General features: G+C 41.9%; 2 protein-coding genes across 3 annotated transcripts in view; one reads left to right on the top strand and one right to left on the bottom strand.

Moving 5' to 3' along the window:
* Positions 1-1,048: 1,048 nt before the first annotated feature.
* On the bottom strand, positions 1,049-3,572 carry skida1 (SKI/DACH domain containing 1). The gene has a single exon (XM_042510727.1). The coding sequence runs from the start codon at positions 3,570-3,572 to the stop codon at positions 1,239-1,241; it is 2,334 nt and encodes a 777-aa protein (XP_042366661.1). The 3' UTR covers positions 1,049-1,238.
* Positions 3,573-16,047: 12,475 nt separating this feature from the next.
* Positions 16,048-23,362, top strand: part of mllt10 (MLLT10 histone lysine methyltransferase DOT1L cofactor) — a 51,642-nt gene continuing 44,327 nt past the window's right edge. For both annotated transcript variants that reach the window (XM_042510239.1, XM_042510240.1), the window contains exons 1-2: positions 16,048-16,390; positions 20,034-20,113. In XM_042510239.1, the coding sequence (XP_042366173.1) occupies positions 16,228-16,390; positions 20,034-20,113 (243 nt within the window). In that variant the 5' untranslated portion in view covers positions 16,048-16,227. The remainder of the gene's footprint in view (positions 16,391-20,033; positions 20,114-23,362) is intronic.

The raw sequence follows: 23,362 nt of genomic DNA on the forward strand, positions 1-23,362 counted from the left end.
AATCAGTCTCATCTTTTTTTTCTATCAGCATTTCTCACACATCATTTCACAGGCTAGTCAGAAAACCCTAAAGCTGAAACAAGACCCCCAACAGTATCAAAGTGCAATGCATTTAAGCCTATCTCTTGTGCTTTGTCGCATTGTTTCTGAGTGGCTAGAAGGTGTTTCACGCTGTTTTGGTGCTGTTTTCCCCCACTGAGAACTCCAACTCACACCCCATTCAAAGTCTACCTTGGACATTGTTATCGTGTCTGTGTTTTTCTTTTCTTTTTTTAAACTTACGTACGTGCTTTTAACGCAAATACAGACTGGCACAAATATAATATGCAGGAGAAATCTGTGTCCAAGTGAAACCAGAAAGGACATGACTGGAGTCCATCGTGGGAGCTTACGTGCCTTGAAGGGCTGAACCTTATTCTTTTTGATTGTCTGTACATAAGGCCTGTGTTGTGACTGGGGGCCTGCGTCTGTGCAGAGTCACACATTTGCAAACCAGGAAATAGTCCGCAGAAATAAAAACAAGACTGAAAATCATATCACAAGCACCCTAGAAAGAAAAATACAACCCACAACCACCAGTAAATTCCTGTCAAATCTAATAAAGGCTTAACCGTGAGCATGTATAGATAGACATTAATAAAACCAAATTTCATTAATTCTCTGAACACTTGGACACAAGCTGGAGAAATCACAGCTTTGATATATATATAAAAAAACACACTAGGTGGCACAGAATAGGAAACCCTGATTTTTTCCCGATTTTCCAAACTTGCTCTGAGCCCCAGCTAGATTTAGAGTAGCCTCATCTCAAGGAATGCTGTAGGTTTTTTTTTTAAAACCCCTTTCCTCTTTTAGACAAAGCACAACCCACTGAAGCCCTGACACCATACAATCCAACAGGTCGAGCATAGAAAAGCGAAGAAGAAAACACTCAAGTAAACACAATAACGAGAACCTAACGTATTGCTTAGGATTGGTAGCTTATTTAAAACACAAGTTTTTAAGCATAAATCCACGAGCGGTGTGTCACAGTTCTGTGGGCGTTTACGGAGGCTCCAAAAAGGGGGATCTTGTGGGTTTTACCTCCACCAAACTTCAAAACAAAGCGGAATGTCACCCCATTCACAGAAATAAAATATGATAAACACCGATAAAGTTGCGAGCAGTTTTGTGAGCTCAAGTTAAGACTACAAAATGCAAAATGGACAAGGGTTGTTTTTTTTTAATGCATGAAAAACTCAGTATTTCCTAGTTCTCGGAGCGTGTGGGGGAGGGAGAATCTGTCCGCCTGGCTGCCACCTCCACACGGGGTGGGACGGAGGGGGAGGCCCGGGGCCCCTCAGCGAGTTCAGGGAGTAAGCAGGGCACAAATCCCCGTCGCTGCCAACAACCAGCGACGGCGGGGATGGGAAATTTGCCATGAGGCTGAAAGGCGTTTTTGCAGGCGATGCTACAGTGCTCGCGTTGCTGCGTTTGCGTCTGCTCGGTAAATCCTCAGTGGATGTGTCCTCGCAGCGACGAGAAGAAGAAGAAGACGTAGAAGAACAGGAAGAGGCAGCCTTGTTGACCTTTTTTGTTTGCGTCCTGGAAACTCGTTTCTTACTCCCCAGCACCGGAGCCCTGCAGTTTTTGTCCCCCTCTTCGATGCAGGGGGCGTCCTGGGTGCTCCTGCATTCCTGAGGACCACATGGGGCCACATCGGGGCTCCTCTCTGTGGCTTTAATAAAGTGTTTGATTGGGCTGCTCTCTATCGCATCTCCTTTACATTTGACCACCTGGCTCTGGTATTCATACTCATCACAGCTGTCCTCCACTTTAACTTTCACATTGTGGAGGTTGAAGGGTGGTGTTCTGGCTGTCCTGCTGTTGTCCGGGTGGGGGGTGGCGGTGACACAGAGCTCCTCCGGCTCGGTCTTTATTTTTTTCACTGGAGTGGGCAGTTTGAGGTTGCTGACTCTCGCTTCCCTTTTGTCGGCACATTTGGGGAGCTTGTCCTGGTCACACGGTGCGCTAAGGCACTTGGTGGGGGTCCTGCGTAAGAGGTGAAAGGCCTTACTCCGGTTGGGTCCCGGTGAATACAGCTCGTCCCTGTTTGGATCTGCCTCAAACACCCTGTCCCTCTTGGACTCAGAGAAAAAGCTCTCCCCAGGGTTAAATTTTTGCTGTAAAGGTCCAAAGTCCTTTCTGGTTTCACTGCATAGAAATTCACATTTCTGGCGTTTCTCCTGTCTGCTGTCGCCTGTCTGTGAAGCAGCAGCATGACCCAGTGTCCTGTGTTTCTCTTGTTGATGCTGGTAGTGAAACGTGGGCTGCAGGACCAAAGGTGCTTTACTAGTGTTAAGAGTTTTGGCGAGAGAGCCGACCCGGGCGCGTCTGAACCGGATGCTCTGGACCGAAACACGGCTAGAAACCGAGCTGGAGTCGGACTGAGAGGAGCTCTCCTCCTCGTCTGAGCTGACCTCTGAACTCTCCGTGTCATCTTCCTCCTCGCCCTCCTCTTCCTCCTCGGAGCTGCTGCTGGTGGAGAATCCGGACCCAAAGTCCGAGTCGGGGTACGCGCGGTCTGAGTAGGTGCTGGACTCGGTGTCGCTGCTGTAACTCTCTTGGAAACTCGGCTGGTGGTGGTGGTGGTGATGATGATGGTGGTGGTGATGATGGTGAGGTCTGGGGTCAAGATAGAAATCCGAACCGAGGTGGAAAGCTCCGAAAGAAGTCCCGTGACCGCCGGGTGATTTGGGTTGTACGAGCAGCACCGGTGGTACGTGGTGGTGCGCGTGTCTGCTCCTGCTCCACGAGTGCCTCGCGCTGTCCCTGCCGCCGCCCCCCTCGCGCCTCCTCTTCCTTTTGTGAAGTAGGTCGCCGGCTGAGCGCGAGAGCCTGGACTGAGCAGCTATGGCGGACTGAGGCACCAGCGGCTGCCGGCTCACAGCGCTCCGGAAAAACGAGTGCCTTTGGCTCAAAGTAACGCGGTTCCCTGTTATTTTAGCTGTTTCATAGTTTTTAAAGTGTTTGTGACTGGACTTAGTCACCAAACGGTGCTCCCGTCCGTGGGTTTTGTGGTAAAATTGAGGTAGTTTGGAGTCGGTGCGGCAGGGAGTCAGCTCTCTTCTCCTGCCCGTTTTGTTATGAAGTGTGAGAGTCTCCGGGACGCCGTGAAAACTAAACCAAACTTTTTCCTTCCACAGCTCGGCGTCCGCACGCAGGAGTCCCCCGGACGCATCCTCACCCCCGGGGGAACACGCCGCTTTCGCTTTCCTTTTGTTGGACTTCAACACCCGCTCCGTCTTGCAGGAGAAATACAGAGCCTCCACGTCCTCCCGCGATATCAGAGTGCACTTAGCGGCGTGGAAAGCTATAGAGTTTATTGCTTTAAGCTTCCGCAGCTCCTCCAGGTCGCAGTGGTGCTTCTTCACCTTCAGGTGGTCCATGCGCTTGTGCACCGTGGTCCGAGGGATGTTCTTCAGCAGGTCGGTGAAGACCTGAGACAAAGCAAACATTTGCTTGCCTTTGATGAGCAGGTATCCCAATCTCACTCCTTGCATCTCCTCAAAGCCACACTCCAGGTCTCCCATGTTTTATGCATCCAATGAATTAATCCATGTAGTCACTCTGAGTATATTATGGATTCACCAGTAAATGGCATGGGGTCGCGAGCTCAAGGCATCCTGCTCATACCTTTAATCCATCCACACTGCTGCGTCATGAAAATGCAAACTTTGACATGCGGACTTAAATGGAGCTGCCGGTGTCTCATGATCTGACAGCATCCACTCGTCGCCTCTTGCCCCTCTTGTCCGGCATGGTGGAGGAATGCGACGGATGCGTCCACCAAGCCGGGGCTGCTGCTACCTGCCTCTGCCGGCTCCACTCCCCTCTGGTCGGCAGCAGGACGAGGGGTAGGTGTACACCACTGCCTCAGCCAGAGGGATAAAATAGCGAGAGGAGAGAGAGAGAGGGAGGGAGGGAGTTGTGGGGGTGGAGGGGAGGGAGAAAAAGAGAGAGAGAGTCGTAGAGAAACAGAATAAGGGCTAAAATGCAGCTGCTATTCTGGCTGCTGGTTGAGCCACAAATAAAATGACAGAGAGGGGAGGTGCGCCAGTCTGGAGACACCTTCATCAATTAATGCCCTCGGAGTCGACGCCCATTGGACGCCGCTGACAGGTGATGCAATAAAAATGGATATTCCATCCCCACCCCCTCACACACCCTCACATCACAATAGTTTACAATTGTGCCCACAGACTCCGATGTTAGAGTAAATAACGCAGTTATGACAAGTTCATATTTCAACAGAAAGCGCTGCTGAAAATGCACCAGAGCTCGTTTAGAATGGGTAGCCCGAGCCTGCATAGTGTCATGATAGGACTGGAATGTATTGTGCTATTCCCTTTTCGGTCCATATCAAAATGCATGCGGTATAAGCAATCGATATATGCTGGTAAAATGACTCCACACTCCGGGTATTTTAGACGGTTTGATGTGTGTAGGGCAGCGCAGCTTAAACAAAGACATTTGCTTTTTACTCTTGCAGAGCTGCTTTTCCACGTTCAGGCTGCTGCTCTGACCAAGGCTCAACTCATCTGCTTTTGTTGGCTCTAGCTTTTCGTCCATATGAGTTTTTTCTTTGCTGGTTGACTATAGACTGACCCACTAATCCTACAATATTTGTTCATACTGGATAGGCCTACACTCATTTGTTTGGCAATGCCTTAATTACTTCATCGGCATTTCCAATGTGTTTTAATACCCTTTCCCTTTACAATGCGTGCGTGTGTGTCATTCTCTTTCGCTCTCCCTCTCTGTACGTGTGTGCGCAAAATTGTTTGAAATGTTGTGTAAAACAGGGTGTAGCACTCCCAGACTACGTATTTGTGCATACAGTTGATTAAAAAAAGCAAATAAACGTCAAACACTAAAAATTATATTTATGCGAATTCTGTGGAGTCATGCTAAACTGACAAATCCCCGTTACATTGTAGCCTTCTTTTCATGCTGCTAAAACAACGAGAACAGTGATTGGACAGGCTGAAAGTGCAGAGTCAGGGTTGCTTTTCCCACAAGATTTTCTAGACAATGTAGGTTAAAGCTGCAACTATTAAACAATCCATTAAGAACTACTGTTCATTTTTTTAAGAGGCACATAGGAGAAACATTTATAAAAAAAAATATATATATATATATTAAGAATCTAGGCTAAATGTTAAATAAAGTTACAACTATTTATAATATCAACAAGTAGCTTTTTATAATAAAGGGAACAGAAACACGTGCTGTGATGAATGAATATGACGCTGTCACTTGTTTTATTTCTAGAATGTGTTTGTCTGGTGTCGCACACATTTTTGACATACTGTCTATGCGCACGTGCATATTGCATGTGAACACCGGAAACACCTACACACACACACACACACACACACACACACACACACACACACACACACACACACACACACACACACACACACACACACACACGCTATGACTTCCTATGACTTCTCACGGAACAGGCACGAAAACGCACACAAAGCAAGACGCACAATCTGAGAGACGCACGCGCGCTCCCTGTCGAGACACACACACACACACACACACACACACACACACACACACACACACACACACACACACACACACACACACTAAGTATAAAAAACGTATAGGCTGTAGCCACCACCCACAAAGCTGTCCAAATAATGTGACTATGTAATATATTTTAAGGGCTAATTGTTTGAATTACTGGTAGACCTTCAGAGGGGTGTTTGGACTGACTATTGTGTTTCGCCTCTGAGCCACATTTTTTCAACACTCCCAGCGTTATGTTCCGTCTTTGTTATCTATAAAACACGTAAATCCCTTGTGGCCCGTTCCTCAGGCGCTGTGCGCTATGGGCCAAAATCCAGACTGGGCATGCTCATTTCCACAATGTTAAGCCTGTTTGCTTATTTACAGACCATTCAGTGTGTGCTGAATGGCATCGATGTTACCTCGGTGTTACATCAAACAGCGTGTTATATATGTAGGCGTTGTTATTATATCTAAACCTTTTAATATGACTCGATCGTGTCCACAAGATCCTCCCGAAATTGGACTGCAGAGCATAATCACTAACATGGTGGTCATGGAACTACAGACAAGATCGTGCGTACCAAATAAGATGAAGAAAGCAGGAGATTAATGGGACTATATTGATATATATATATATATATACCTGTAGCGACACACGCGTGCGCACGTATTTGGATGGTTAGGGTCATCGTGTTGCACCAGGAGATGTCAGCCTCCATATGGGGAATATGGTTTGGGCCGGACTGTGACCAAAAATATTTTTTCTCTTTTTATCTAATTTAAGAGTTTATATTACAGTGGCTGTGCGTATTGTGGCACAGAATCAGTAGAGATAATTAAAAGTTATAATTATAGTAGCCTCTAGTGTGACAAGGCTCCTGCTATTTATAAAGTAGGTTATATTTTACTGGATAAGCCGCAGAAAGCTGTTAGGCGCCATACAAGTTACTTTAGGGTTACAGTTCAACACAAGAGATCTGTGTGTGTGTGTGTGTGTGTGTGTGTGTGTGTGTGTGTGTGTGTTGCTCCTGTGTATGTGTGAATGTGTATGTCTGATAGGCTGCCCAATCACTTCAAAACTAGTAAACTCCAGCTCAACCCCCACACAGCCACAGGTCACCTGACCTGCATTCTCGTCGCTCTAAATAAGACCAACCGATAACCTGCACGTTGAGCTCCTCTCGCAGCAAAACTCGCTGTTCACGTGCTGATCCTATATGACAGCATTAATACATGGGGCATGTGGAGCTTCACGGATGCAGCATGGTGAAGTGAGAGGAGGGGCAGATTGTTGAGGTCTGGATCCCCGGGAGAATAACTCCCGATCCCAGAGCCACGGTGCACCGTGCCTGGCCTGGGAGATGCAGAGAGGAACGGACAGTCGAGGCTTGTTTCATCCCACGTCCTGACCACTGTGTCTTGCCCTATTGGAAAGCTGCCTCACTAGTAATAAACCATATCTATATATTTTTTTTATATAAAAAAAATCTTAAAAAAAAAAAATCAAGAAAATATAATTAATATAAACCCCCCCTTGAACCCCCCCCCCCCCCCCCCCCCCCCCCCCACCACCACCAGTCCAATCTATTCTTTACTTTATTTATTTTATTTGTCCAGATAAAATCGTAATCAAATTCCATGATCATTAAAGATTAATCTTTTGATACGTGTTCATTGGTTTTACTATTTAGTTATTTTATTAATATGACCATGGGTTGTCGCTTTCAATGCAGACGATTTAAAGCAGTATAAACCTACCAATTCTCTTGTACTGACCTAAGCCTGACCTCTCACGCGCGCTTTTTATCGTCTTATAACATAAATACATCCTTTATATCCTTATAATAAATTACTCATATTGTACTGCAACTTGAAACAACTTTTTGACGTTTGTTAAGCTACAGAAAAGTAGATCAATCAGCAACAATTTCACATTACTTTTCAGTATTTGGTCACAAAGGTCTCTGAAATATTTATCTGCAGGCTTTCAAATATACCATTAATTAATTAATTACTACTGTCCGTCTCACCAACTATATGACACACACACGGCTAAAGAGCTTGAAAGATTTTGCAATCAAGATAATTTTACACGTCTAATATCCATAAAAACACATTTATTGATGTTATGTAGGCTAACTTTATAACAAAAGGACCTGATATAATGGAGGACTTTACCTGCTTTGAAAAAACAAATATTACTTTCTGTATCAGGTTAAATTTGCCAGAACAACTGACGATGACGTTTCTCATATCGGCGCTGTTAGACGTGAAAGCCCTATGCTGACACCATGATCACTATTTTTAAATCAGAACTCCACGCTTGTCCCAAACTATGTATCGAGTGTTATCTTAGCCATCCTGATAATAATATAAATATTGTAATAATTACTCAAACATCGTCGTGTATATATATATACATATTTGAGTATTTCCAATTAAGAGCAGGGACTCTTTGTTATGCAAATTTGTGGTTCACCAGATGCCACAGGGCACTTATTCCAGCCTCTCCTGCGCCTGGATGTTGGTCGGGACCGGAGGGGAGGAGAAGAGACCCGAGTGGCCGAGAGAGAGACCTCGAGGACGGGGGAGGTTTCTTACAGGAGACCGCAGTGTGCTGGTGATACGGGGAAAAATTCCAACAAATCTTACACTTTCGACTCCCACGAATGGACATGAGGCTACTCCAGTAAAGGCTTGATATGTTTGCGGAAGGTGAACCACTAAAACTCGCTTTAATCTGTGGGATATGTTTAGGGCATGGAGTTAATACCTTTTGGGAATCTGTGCCATTGTAACCTAGATTCATGAAAATTCGTGACGCATAGTTAGATGATCTAAAAGTGGAACAAAAACGAGTAAAAATATTTTTATTTAAAGTAAATGTTATGGATGTTCGCCTCGTGGCTGCTGCTTTACTTTTTTCTTTATTTTCCACTACTTCACGGTGGAAGACGGCTTAATGGGGAAGATAGAGGGATTGGTGTGGAAACAGAGACGCACATGACCAATGGACACACATTGCGCAGTGTAACCTACATTTTAACAGGAGTGAAATTGTTTGAAACTTCAATGCCCGAAAAGGAACGCATGAAATGTCTCCAGTACCATGTAAAGAATATAAATAAATGGCTAAGTGTGTTTTAAAAAATGTATAGAAAGTCGACCCACGCCACACAATCGCTATGTGGTATATTTAACAGCTTCATTTGGTGATATTCATACATTTTTTACAACGTCACTGGCTGTAAAAAAAAAAAAAAAAAAAATCTTTTCGGTACAGGCTACAAACTCGTCAAACCAAACGTGTTGCTCCTGCAGCTCCCAGTCATTTGTTTTGCATCGAGTTTTTATGGAGACACTTGGTCAAGGAGGCGCAGGCACTTGTAAGAGCATAGACTTTTTATGACACAAACCCACTGCCCCATGCCAAAACAATGAATTCCTCTCCACCCCCCACCACCCCGGGAGAATGTGATTTTACATGCAATCCGAGCCTGAAGTGTGTGCGGACAGTGGTGGGGGGAGGGCTCTCTTCACCTTTCACCCCGCCGTGTTGGGACTGTTTGTATTTTTTTCCTGGGCCCCTGTCCTACTCGCCGACCAGAGAGGAGACCAAATACTGATGGGTGTGTGACCGAGAAAGAAGCGTTATGGCACGGGAGCGCTGGGTTCATTTTTGCAGGTCATTTTAGTGTTGCAACTTCACCTATTTCAAACTTTCCCACTAAAAAGTAGCAGATGAAAAAGACCCCAAACTATATTGGAATAGCTGATGACTCTTCAACAAATAATGGCTCTAACTGTTCAACACATCATTTCTTTTAAGGGGGGGGGGGGGGGGGGGGGGGGTCAATATGACACAAATGGGAATGCATCACAAACATAAAGAACAAATATTAAACACAAACTGCCATGAACCACAAGAAAGACATGAAATATGTCCATACCACTGAGATAAAAATGCAACCTATGAAGCCTTATAGTCTATAATTACTGCCTAAAGGAATATTAGGCTCAATTAAATTTAATGATGCATTTATTGGGATTGCTGCAGGTGAATGACCTTAACTAAAACTTACTGTATTATTGCAACAGGGAGATTGACACAATATAAATTCTGCAGACATACAAAGGGAGGTGTGTGTGAATGCTGCTTCGTCTGAGACACTTTTCACTGTTTCAATTTTACCTTGCTTAAAAAAATAATAGTTAGGCTAAACGTATGCTGGGATATATTGTGTACAAGCTGCTCAAATATGTTGCATAACATATTTTCTACTAAAAAAAAAAACATTGTTAGGCTGTTTCTTTTGTTTAGCAAGGCTATTTACATTAAATGAAAAATACCAATTTTCTCATAGACGCAATGATTTGAATACAAGCTGTTTGTGAAGACACAATTGCTTTAAAATAAAAGTCTTATTGGCTGTCAGTAGTCATTTGTTGGAGCTAAACATTCCCTTGCAGACTCATTTCTGCACACACACACACACACACACACACACACACACACACACACACACACTTGGGATGCAGTGTTTTGTTTTTGTTTTTTTTTTAATTAGGATTGTATTACTGGTGTGATGTTTCAAACATTTTTTGCTCCTTCTGGGTCTTTCTTAGGATTAATAAATAAAAAAAAAATCAAATAAGCCTTTAAAGAGATGGCAATAGGAAATCTATATAGGGCAGTTACCATCAGAAAAAATAAATAACTGGCAGGCGATTAAGTGTGTCCAGTGTTTGTGTATACAATGTCTTAACACAATGCCATCATTTCTTATGCAGCTTACATAGAAGTCTGTGAGTGTGGGGGCTGCTTTTCCCAGTGTTGTCTTTCCTCCTGGTGCATTTCACACATCCCTTATCCTGCACAGAGAGACCACAAAACTTCACTCAGCCTATGCAAACATGTCCAGGACCCAATCATGAGAGCCCTCGGACTTCTTAAATCTCAAGAGCTATGAAGTCACACTTCTGACAATGAAACGTAGACCAAAGAAGACATTAAAAAAAAAAAAAAAAACATGAGGGGATATGAACAAGCATACTGTTGAAAGGCCAATTACAGCTTTTTACCTACATACTCTGTTTCTATGTAGTTCTCTTAAAGGCTTGCAAACTGCAAAATAAATGAAGCAAGAAATACCACAACTAAATGCAATTTATGCTATAGACAACATTTGGAAAAATGGTGCATGTTTCTATAGTATGGTAAACCTTAACAAGAGAGCTGACTTTTCTTAACAGATCAAGGCCCATAGCAGAAACACTGTTGCAGCGGATTTAGAGATCCTCATCCAAACACCAACTTGAGAGCGCTAACATATAGCATCTAAGAGAAATGCCTGGTTATAATCACAGAATACTTTAAATTATATAAAAGCTCTGAGTGCTATATGTGAGGTCACCAATAGTGGTTGGAAGCAGATAGTGTCGCTGCAATTTTCAGTCTCAGAGAAAGCTCTTCTCTGACAACCCGAGGAACATTATACATGATTTGTGCAGACTTTGACTTAATCAAGTGCAAGTTGTAAAAATCATTTGCCATTTTCAGTGTTTCAGTAGCTATATGGGCCCCTCCACAACCGCTGCCCCCTCCTTCGCCTCCCTTTGTTCTCTCCAGCTCTAATAGGTTTTCCCCTGCCACACACAATTCACTTTTTTTTCCCTTTTCCCCAGCTCCCCATCCCTCCCTCACCCCCCTTTTAGTGCAGTGCCCAGTGTCGACTGAAGCATTTGAGCAATTTGAAATTAAAGCAAACAATGGGCAGGCACTCCCAGGGACCTCTCGCTCACCATATTACACGGAGGACGCTCGTGTGCTCTTGCGCATTATTGGCAAGTCATTACGTTTCTCTGGAAACCAAGAGCGGGAGCTCGCTCAGAGGAATCGGTGATGCAAGCAGCAGCTGAGTGCTTGGAATAACATGTGTGTGTGTGTGTGAGTGTGTTCTGGAGCATCCTTGGCAACAGCATGGGGATGCTGTCAAAACAGAACTGTATATTGACAGGTCTGATATGCAGCCTGCTATAGGATTCTCAATGCCTCTAGTTTCTTTTTTTTTTAAGATATAGGTATTCATCCTTACAATGGAAAGCTTTTCAAATTGCTGTCCCAAGTCTACTGGCTCTGCACTCAAAAGGCATACACACCTTTTCCATTCTTAATCATACTGACATGGCATGGTGAAAACAGTATATAGACCTACTGTATTTTATAGTGTTGACTGTTGAATTTCCAAAGGTGTACATGAACTGTGATTCATTTTTTTTTGTTTGGGCTATCATTTGTAAAAATTGAAAAATTGAAAATCTCTTAAAATTACAGAAATCCTATGGTTGTCATTGACTTTGAAACTGTCAAAAACACTGTTGTTTGTACTTGTGTACTTTGTGCTGGGAGGGACAGAGTATACAGTTAGGAAACGTCTTGTTTTATCATATTACTATTGTCTTTTTGTATTAAATGAATTTAGTGCAATGAAATAAAAGACCTACATTCCTGACTTTTTAAGGACATGTGTACAAACATTAATGACATCTGGAGAACATTCTGCATTACAGCTTGAAAATTAAATATCAAGCCTCTCGCATGATTACAAATATGCACAGTCTGCCTTTAGAGAAGTGGTATACTGAAATGAAAAGGATTCAAATGGATTCGAAAAGGACAGGATAACAATCCTAAATGCAGAAAAATCCTCAAAGGGAAAATCAGCAAGTGCACAGAATGTACGGCAAAAACAGATGTGTGTGTTTAATGTACTTGAATTATCAAAACCAAAAAAGGTTATCTTAAGGTGTGAACACACACACACATTTATCTAGGCCTGCTATAGCAACTAAAAATTAATGTAATTATTGATTATTTTGCAAATCAGTGTAATGAAGCGAGGGATTGTTGCGCTCATTCGTTAGATTTTTTATGAAATATAAATATATAAAAGGGGTGAGGAAAGTCTTGAGTCTATCCTTAAAAGTGGAGACGGTGTCTGCCTCCCTGACCAAAACTGGAAGATGGTTCCATAAAAGAGCGTGGTAACTGAAGCTCTGGCTCACATCCTACTTTTGGAGACTTTAGGAACCACAAGTAACCCTGCGTTTTCAGAGCGCAGTGCTCTTGAGGGTTGATAGGGAACTATGAGCTGTGAAAGACACGACAGTCAGAGACTTGTTGGGGCAACTCGATAATAGGGAGTTGCAGTAATCAAGCCTAGAAAACACAAAAGAGTGCACTAATTTTTCGGCGTCTGTTTGAGACTGGTTATGCCTGAATTTTTCCAATGTTACGCAAGTGAAAGAAAGCAGTCCTTGAAGTTTGTATTCAGATGAAATTCAGAATATGGGCCGGGGGCGCGGTACATTATGACAAATAGAATGGGCTGTGGAGTTTTCCAGCTTGGGTGTGAAAGACTAAGAAAAAGGTTTTCAAACGAATTATTATTTAGTTTATCTTTAGGATGAATTACTAAGCTTGAATCAAAAATGGCAGAGATTCTGCCTTCTCGGCCAGTGGCTCAAGCAATGTGAGTATTTATATGACCAGGAGGAGTGGACTCATTCAGGCTAACATAATGATGAGGACACAGCCAGGTCTCCATGAGACAGAAAAAATCAATATTATTATCCGATATTTAAATGAGCTTTAGATGATAGGGATCTAAAATTCAAAAGACTGCATTTAATTCTCCTGTTATAATGCTCTTTGACAGATGATGTGATCATTTTTTATTAAATTCTCTTGTACAACTCCCATTTTGTTTATTTTAGATTTAAACAATTTTAGTGGTCGGGGGACACACATGTTTTATTACACTATGGGTGTGTGACTGTAATAAAGGGGGCTCAGAGAAGCGTATAAGACTGCGATTCTGCCCCCTGATCCCAACTCTGGATCATCATCATGGCTCTAATAAACTCGGCCAGATTCCCAGAGAGGAGAGCGGCTCCATCCAAAGTTGAATGGATGTCATCCCTCCTGATAAGACCAGGTTTTCTCCAGAAAGTTTGCCACTTATCTACGAAGCCCACATCGTTTGCTGGACACCACCTCGGCATATCTGGGTGTCATTAACGCCAACATGAATAACAATCTTACCAAATCTATGCTTAGCCTTAGCAAGGAGTTTCAAATTTGACTTGGCGTCGCCCGCTCTGGCCCCAGGGATGCATTTTACTATGGCCGCTTGTGTCACTAACTTCACGTTTCGCAAAACAGAGCTGCCAATTACCAAAGTTGTGTCCTCAAGGAGAACGCATTTTAAACGTTAAGTGGGGGTGGGTGGTGAACCGTGGGCTTCGGCTTGACACTATGCCTCGCTCGGACAGTCACCCCGGCTCCCGGCTGCACGGGGGTTACCTGGGGACGGCTACCAGAGTTTCGCTATGTCGGTCCACACCGGGTACAGAGGGGCTTGCTAACTATCGCAGCTAGAGTGGATTTTTCCACGGTGCGGAGCCGCGCTTCTGGGTCGCAACAAACAAACTACACTTATTACATGAACCATTATGGCTAAAGGAGGCAGAGGAGTAACTATGCATCTGACACCGAGAAGGAGAGAGCAGCAGAGGGAGAGGTCATCGATAACAAGGGCTAAAGTAGCTAACGAGCTAGCAGCGAGTGAACGGCTGTGTGATTAAACCGGAAACCCGCTGAGAGGAGAAGACAGCAGTGAGTGCTCGAGTAAAAACTGGGTGAATTTAAATCGCAGGCAAGTTATAAGTAGTCGGAGTAAATAGCACGTTAGAAGATTAGCTGGTAATCGGTCGCAAGAGCAGCACAGAGACGCCACAAGACAAAAACAAAAGCACGGGAAGTGAGGTAATGCGCTTACCGCAGTACGTCAGCATGTCCATCAAAACAACGCGATACTGTGCTTGTGCTACTACTACTACTACTGCTACTGCTACCATCGCGATATTTTGTCTGGCAATATTGTATCAATACACAGACGCCAAGTATAAATATTTCATTATATAAATGAATAATGTTAAATATACAAATTACGCTTTTGGTTGCCCTGCTAGACTGATAAAATCAATTGCTTTTTAAAAACCACTAGATACATGTTGCAGCAATAAAAATGAATAAATGAGTTGAAAATACTGGAAACTTTATCCTAAAAATGAAAGTTTTTCTTTCATTCGCAGTTGAAAAAAGGTCATAAATGCAATACATGATACTGCAATACTCAGCATATTGTGAAATATTTAAAATCGCAATAATATTGTATCGAGACCAAGGCTAAGAATTGTCATAATATCATATTGGAGGGACTCTAGAGATTCCAATCCCTATAAAAATACTAATTAAAATTTCCCTGAACCCAGCATGTCTTTATTAATTATGCCTTGTTTTGTCCTGCTATCAGTCTAAAACTCAAACATAATAAACAAAAAGGCTAGTCAAATGACAGAAAACAGATAAAAAACAGCAGATCCTCCTATCCAAAAAACTCAAGCCAAGAATGATTTTGCTTAAAAATGTAAAAACATTTTTGATTTATCTTTTTTAAATTATCATACTTGTTGTGAGTTCATTTTTGTTCGATCGATTACGCTAATTGACTTGACATTTTATCTCCTAATTGAGTTAATATACAATAAATAGTAGGGGTCAACAGATAATAAGCCTGGCCAATTATTGGGGCCGATATTTGGCAATTTGACGGTTATATGTATCAGCACATTATTTTAATGATTGCAGATAAAATTAATTAGTGTACAAGTGAAAAGATAATGTCAGCATGGGAAAAACTTTTACTTTGTAAAGCCTCAGAGAGCTATTTGTATTAATTCATTTTTATTTAAATTTTCACTTGAATTTATTTTTTAAAAAGTTGCTCAGAACTTGTTGTATATGATGTTGAATGTTTTAGTTTTGATGAAACATGTACTGAAGACATTTAAACAAGGTTTTGTGTTGCTAACTACTAATAATCAGTAATGGCCCTGACAAACGGTCGACCCATATTAAATAGTCAACATGATCCTCACACTGAAAGTAAACCCTCTTTTTTTACGCTGGAACAGAAAATTTCCATTTCTTTGAAATGCAGCTGTGCTCTATGCATCACAAACGCATCTTATTCCACTAAGTCAAGAATTACAGTCCTTCCTGTAAACAAACTCTAAACACAGTCAACATTCACAGTTTTCTAAACATTCAGCGTTTCACAGCTGCAAAACGTAGTAATTCTGTGTCAGTAATACACCAAAGCTTTGCCTACCTCCATGTTGCTACAGTGTAACTTGACAGTGAGTGGAGGAAAGTGAAGTTTCTCTGCTACAAACTTTCAAACACCTCTGCCATTTGGAGCCAAAATGGGACGTTGTTTTCGGCGGTCCAATCACATCCGTCTTTTACTTCCTGTCAGAGGGCACGCACACACACGCGCCTTGCGTCATTACGCATTTCCTGTTCACTACGAAATCCCCCCGCCCCCCCTCCCCTCTTCTGCTCGCCGTCGCGCCGTGAAGTGGATGTTTTGGTGAGAAAATACAGAGTCGAAAAGGGATGTAAATACGTTTAAAACATGACATTTCGACCGAGTGGGACCTAAAGCGGCGTAGCTGGGGAACGAAGGGCGTTTTGTGCGAAGGTTTCGGTTCATCTTTATGTCGTATTCCTCCGCATGTCCGCTTTCTTCGTAGATGGTCTCCGGCGAGCGTTGTCTGGCGGCGGACGACGAGTTGTCGACGAATAATATGAAGGAGATGATCGGGGGTTGCTGCGTTTGCTCTGACGAGAGAGGCTGGGCGGAAAACCCGCTGGTGTACTGCGACGGACACGGCTGCAACGTCGCCGTGCATCAAGGTAAGCGGTGCTGTTAGCTCGGCTAGGACTTAGCAGTTAGCTCGCAGGCTAGTTTAGCGTAGTCTTGTTGCAAGGTTATGGAGCGCTGCGTGCGGAGCCTCCTCCTCCGCCTGCCCTCACCAAGGCCAGGCTGAGGTCAGCCTCCACACATGCAGCAGGACAGTCTACTACTTTGGCTTGGCAGCTTACTTTGCCTGTTTTATCTGGTATGGACGATTGTTGGCAACTGCTTTATGAAAAACGTACTGGCTGTCAGTCGTGCTCATTTTAGCTGTTCTGCTGTCAGAAGCTGTCATGTGGGATATCCAGGAGTAATACTCTCCTCTTGTCAAATGGTGTAAACTCTTGTCGACGACTTTACCATGCGATCTGCCAAATGACAGTCAAGTTTGCATCAGATATGAAGGAAAACAATTTTTGGACGCAACTTTTTAGCTCAAAGAGCAAAACAGTGATTTCCAAACAACATGTTAGCTCGTAGTAGTGTGGCAGTTATGCAAAGCTGCCGAGACGCTGCTTACCCAAGATGACTCAGATAATGACGTCCAGTGTTTACAAATTTAACAGCTGGCCATGTGTCCATTTGGCAGACGCAGGGGGAGAGTGAGAACTACTTGAGATGTCAGCAACTCTGAACCCATGCAGATGCATTTCAGTGTATTCACACTTGTAACCCAAGTGTTTTTGTAACAGCTTGTAAGTGTTTGGACTGTTAAATAGGGCTGACAGGGGCATGTCTGTAAGCCTGCAGTTAGACAGGGCAGCACTCACATTTAGTCAAATATTATAAAACTATTTGGTTTTTAGTGGACTACGATACTTAGAATGTCGAATGTACCCCATCAAGTACTGTATAACATATTCTACTACCCCACGGTTATCCTAAATGAATAGCTTTGAAGCTTCCATACAAAGTATTGCTGAATGTTGAAAGTTGCGATAGGACCACAGATTAAACACTTACATCCAAACATGAACCCTCTGTTAAATGTCTAGTCACTTCCCAGATGTGGTCTGTTTTAATTCATTTAATTTAACCTTTAAATATGCAACACATTGCATACTTTATTTAATGTATAATACTTTGCAGACACACTTTGGGTATGATTGGAAGGACATACATGCAACATGCCTTAAAAGCCACTTCTTCTACCTCAAGTGAATTGGTGGTAGCAGACAAGCCTTTGAAGCTCCGGTGAAAATTATCCGAAAATATTCAGAGCTTTGCCTTGGGAAATACAAGCTATCTTACTTCATTCAAACTCGCGGACATTATTTATATACTTTGCTGTTACTGTAATTATGAGTTAAATGCGAGACGAGGACAATAATTAGACTTATGGAATTTTTTTTTACTTGAAGCAAGAACAGCCTCAAAATGTGCAATGATCACATCAAATAAATTAGAAGGAATATCTCAAAAAAATAAACTCTCTCATATGTAGGCTTATAAACAAACGAATACCATGTTTCCCACAGAATTATCAACTGGGGCTAGGGCAATCAGTGGCAAAATTTTACTTAAACTGTGCCTAGCGTTCTGCTGCTCTGTCTGTGTCCAGAGTACATCCTGCACTCCGAGAGTGTGATGCGATCAGTAACTGAGCAGTATATATATTCCAGTAGCACTCCTAATGACTCCTAAGGCACTCCAAAATATAAAATAAATCAATGTCGGCAGATGTTTTAATCGTGGCAGGCTGCCACAAGTATACAAATGTTTGGGGAAACCCTGGAATTGAAAAACAGACTATAGCCTGAGCCAATGATCAATGATATTGGATTGTATAATTAAAAACAAACAATCAAAAAAAGAGAGACAGAAAACCAGAAGCATTCGAATACTTCTTTGATATTGATTATCATGACCATGTGAGCAGCTTCGAAACATTTGGGACAGCCCTGCAGACTGTACTGCATTAGTTAAGATCAGACAAGGTTTTGATTCAGATAAACAACATCTCATGCGTTACCTTGTCCAGATGTTTTCTGAAAACCACAGTTATGACAGCATCTGTTTAAATGAAACATTCCTGCAAGAAAGATTAACTAGCAGCATTCAAACATTTCCAATAAATAGCTTATTGAAACTGTTGGATAATTAACAAAAATAATGATTTTGATGTCCGTCAGGACACTGGCACTAATCCATAGAAGAGATGCATCTAAAAAAGAGTCACGAGAGACCAGAAGTGCTTCACTCAGACTGTGAGAGTGTCCAGATTTCACACTATATACTAATACTATTAGAAAATATACTATTTATCAATGGTGAGAGAACATTTTGGAAAATGGTGTATTATACAAGACTATGTAATATTGCAGTGCAGAGAAAACAGTACAAGGCAACTGTTAGTGTTGAATCGCCGACACAACAAAGTCATAATTTTTTTCTGTCTCTTCACAGTCTCTTTGTAAACGCATTGATGATGAATAAAAACGTCCCCTGTGTGTTTGAAGACACCTCTGAATCTTAGAGAAAATCTTAAAATAACATCAAAGCATTTGCATGCTCTATGTACCATCGGTTAGCATGGCAAAAGTTTCAAGTTTTTAAGTGATTTGATCAGACAGTTGTAATTATTAAAATGAGTCAGTATGCAGCATGAAGCAGAATATTCCAACCAACTGCTACTTGATGTTTTGTCTGCAAGTCTGGTCACCGGTTTCTTCATTTGAACTCAGTTACCTTCTGGGTGTTTTGTTCTCAGAAATCTGGATTATGGCTGTTTATTCCATTGGATTATGAGCTCTGGACAGATCAGAGATAATCTGAAAATGTGTAGAGGTAGGCTATTTAGGGTAGTGATGCCGTATTTAGGGTAGCACCGCCTGCGCTGAAACAAGTCTGAGTCGTGTAAGCATCAGTGGAATCGGGTTATAACTCAAGATGAAAGAACTCAGTGTGTTTTTGAAGTTACACTCCATCTTGTAAATCATATTGTTTGCTAAAGCGATGCCAAAATATTAGGGTTTGACAGAACCTCGCGTACTGTTTGTCAGAAGAGCGACATCAGTGACAATTGTCTCCTCTCTGAGCTTGTGGCCCTGATTGTGTAGCATCCACACAGCAGTGCGAAAATAAAAGTGCAAATTCTTCATGTCATTGTGAGACATTTCGTATCATCTCAGCTCTTAAATTAAGCAGTTTCTGCAGCTGACATTCTTTCTTTGACTTTTGTTTTCATAGAAATGTTTGGTCTATTAAAGATTGTGGACTGTCTGAATGCAGTTTCTGTATGTATCGTCCCACAATCTTGGTGACATTGACAAAAAAGCAAAGCATTATCATCGATGCCCATATGTGTTGACATTGTCATTGTCCCAGGGGCTTAAAATATTTTGTAGTGCAGGAAAACTATGTCAGCTGTCAGTAGCATGATATCAAAACAACAGCAGCGTGTTCGACACTCTGTCAGATGAAAACACTGCTCGGCTCTGCATTCAAACCACTTTAGTCACAACTTTGCCTTCTGGCACTTGTAAAAACCAGTCAGAAGAAGAGATCATATGATATTGTAAAGATGTTATCAAGCGTTGTCAGGTTTGCTGTGGTTTCATTATCACTGCGTAATTATATTCTGTAGTCTTTCAATGTGGTTGTATTGACTTACTTTAACACACCCGCTCCGTCTGTCCTCAGCCTGCTATGGCATCGTGCAGGTGCCCACCGGTCCTTGGTTCTGCAGAAAGTGTGAATCTCAGGAGAGAGCGGCCCGCGTGGTGAGTTACACAATCCAGCTACCCATTCATCATTTATGAGTAAACTCCTTGAATAACAGGACTGTCTGACAAAGACGGTAGACGTCATGTCCTTGCACAGCACCAGCAGATATAAATGGTCACTAAGAAAATAGCACCAAGTTGGGTCTTGTATCTTCAGCGTGTCTGTTCACATTGACTGCAAGATTTCATAACCAGTATCATACCTTGTGCTGATGAGAAAATGTCTTTTAATCTGCTCCAAATATGAGCTGCCTACTGTTTCTGAATATTTTAGTTATGAGAGAAAGTAGACAGAACAACTGTTTATTGCTATTTTTAAATATTAAAAGATACAATCATGCAATGCATCATGAAGGGATGGGGTTTGAAACCCAGTTCTTTTCCGCTTTTTTCAAAACCGATATCAAAATCAGAAATGATGGAGCTTATTGATACCGCTATGGAGTTCAGCGGGTCCTATAAGGTGACATTACATCTCGAGTCGAGTCACGACATTTAAATCCCAGCACACCCAAACTTAATAGCAAGTCCCCTTGATTAAAAATAGTAATCCAGTGTTGGAATTCGGGTTGAAGTTGGCAGGATAAGAGCTAGTTAGCTAAATAAACGAGGTTCCATATGGTTTCATTGTGATGTGTTCATGGTCGGCTCAGTAAAATGGCAATTTATACAAAGGTAAATAAAATGTCATCACGATGTGTTCAAATGTAACATCAAGAAAAAGAAAATTTAGTTATTGGTGAGAAACTTGAATAATACCATTGTTTGGGTGAGACATTTATTTCCCCAGCAATATAAGATTAAAACACATTGTCGCCTCGTCGTTCCACCAAATAATAGAAAAGTATCAATAGTGGTATCAATAAAGACTGGTTAAGGAGTCTTGATAATGGTATTAATATCAATAAAAATTAACGATGCTCATACCTAGTATCCTGCAATGCAGTCACAGTCGTAGATGACAAACAATATTGAAATATTGCCCAGCCTTACTGTATGGCTTGCTGGATTTCTGTGTTTTACCTGAATTCAAAGCTCTAATCAGACAGAGAGTGTTTCGACATCCTGCAGCGGCTTTTTGTTATCATTTTTCGAAGTGTTTTGCTCCCTGCTTTTGAGTCAATTTATCCACTAAATGCACCTCTCATTTTTGTAAGAGCACTCCTATCACCTTGAGTTGAAAAAACTTTAAATCAGAGTGGGGAAAAAAGGGCCCAATGTCATTGGTGTTTTTTTTTTTTCATTGTCCAGACAGATGAATTAAGTGCGCCTTCTGTAGTTGTGATAACAAGTAGTCACAAACATGGTCTTTGTGAGGCTAACATGAGCTTACTCTCAATGTTGCCCTATGTAAGCTACTTGACATATGTGAATAAACTGCCACCTCAACTTCTTTGTAACTTTTAACCAACCATAACTAGGCCTGATGACTAACAATCGATTGCTAAACTGCCAGACTTATCCTGAAATAAGTATCATCCAGGTTAAGCTCCTGGACCAGCTGATGGTCCTCCCTGAGATTTCTCCTTTTTCTGGGGTTCTGGAGTTCCCTTTAGCATTATTAATGCAGATTTAAGGTACAGATCTGTAAGTTAACATCACAGCAAAAAACATTTTGGCTAAGGACAAGTGATTTGGTGGTTGCTTAGTTAAAAAAGACACAGCAAGCTGCAAAAGCGCTCTGCCTTATTGGGACAGATTTCAATGACAGTGTGGTACACCTCACGTTTTGTAACCTATAACATGCGCTCTGATGTCTGATCGGGGCCTAACAGGTTAGGTTTATTTGAAGATGTCTTTTACATTGTACAAAACTGACTTTTTAGAGCTTTCCTTTGGCTTTTCCTTAACAGGGAACCTAAGAAGGACTTTCTTTATTGTATCAAATGGCATTAACACACAGCAGTAGTATCATTGTTTCACTCATTAGTAGGACTCAGAAGCTTGCTTGTGTTGTGCTCACCCTGTGTTACTGCTTCATCTTAAATCTCTATACAGCTTGGCAGAAGCTGCTGTATCAAAGGCATTATAACTAGTGAAATTGTATTGGAGGTCTGCACAGACCTGCATGTTACTGCCTCTTTTCGTGGAGCTACCTCCTGCACAGGCAGCACTTTCTGTGGTGTGTGCTGTCTCCTACGGCCCACAATCTGTTTTCTCCACCAGTTACTTTCATATGTCACCAAATAATATTAACTCCTTATGAAACGCTCAATAGAACCTATCAGAAATGCTTGTTTGTGGCCAGTTTACCAACTTAACTAAATTCCATTCTGTAGTGTGCAAAAAGTAAGCTATCAAGTCTGCAACTTGAAAATGTTACTGCTGAGGCAGGGAAACGGCCCTGGAAAGCACTGCATTTCCAACAATAGCTGGACTGACCGGCTCTCCTTAGACCTCTGAATCATGTCACTTAGAGCTGAACTGAATTTGGCCAAAGCGTTTACATACTTTATGTGCTCTTTTTGTGAAAAGCCATAAACTGCTATGGCTAAGTTGCTGAGTTTCAACTTAATATGACCTCGGCAAACTTCTAAGGACCTGTCGAGATTTTGTCAGGGCAAGATTTACTTGCGTAGTTGTTGATACAGGTGCTAGGAATGATCTGCCGACTAGCTGTATTCATGTGTGTGCAGAGGGCAAAGTTGCTCTTGCAGAAATTTAGCAGGACAACTTGGTTTTCCTTTAACCTCTTAACCTGGTGAAGGAAACCAGGTTTCTCGTGTACATGGCAATTCAGAAATGAGTTTAGCGGAGAAATACTATTACAACCAGGTCACTCAAGTACATGCAAATGCTTTGAAAGTTGCAAAGCAGTGTCAAAGTATACAAAATCTTTAAATGCAGTGTTTTTAAAAGCCGAACATCATTCTCCTTGAAGGAAGATGTGAACTTGTTAGTCCCTTATTTCAGGCTGTGCAGCGGACAAATGGGTGAGGTGTTCCTTTTAAATATCACAATATAAGCATACAAAAGTGTTTTAACAAGTTGGTAATTACATGAGTGTGTCAGTTTGCAAGGGTCAGGGGAAAAATCAATACAGGCTGGTGTTGCAAAAACCTATCAAAACATGGACCCCAAAAATTTAATTTTTTTAGTACATAAATTATTAATATTGCAAATACAAATTAAACTTTTGGTAGCCGACTAGAATAATAATATAAATATCTTTTGCTGTCCACTAGATAAAAATTGCTACAATAAAAATGAGATGAGAACTTAATCTTATTACATAAAACAAATGTT

This window comes from Plectropomus leopardus, chromosome 21 (assembly GCF_008729295.1).
Source record: "Plectropomus leopardus isolate mb chromosome 21, YSFRI_Pleo_2.0, whole genome shotgun sequence".
NCBI classification, from domain to species: domain Eukaryota; kingdom Metazoa; phylum Chordata; class Actinopteri; order Perciformes; family Serranidae; genus Plectropomus; species Plectropomus leopardus.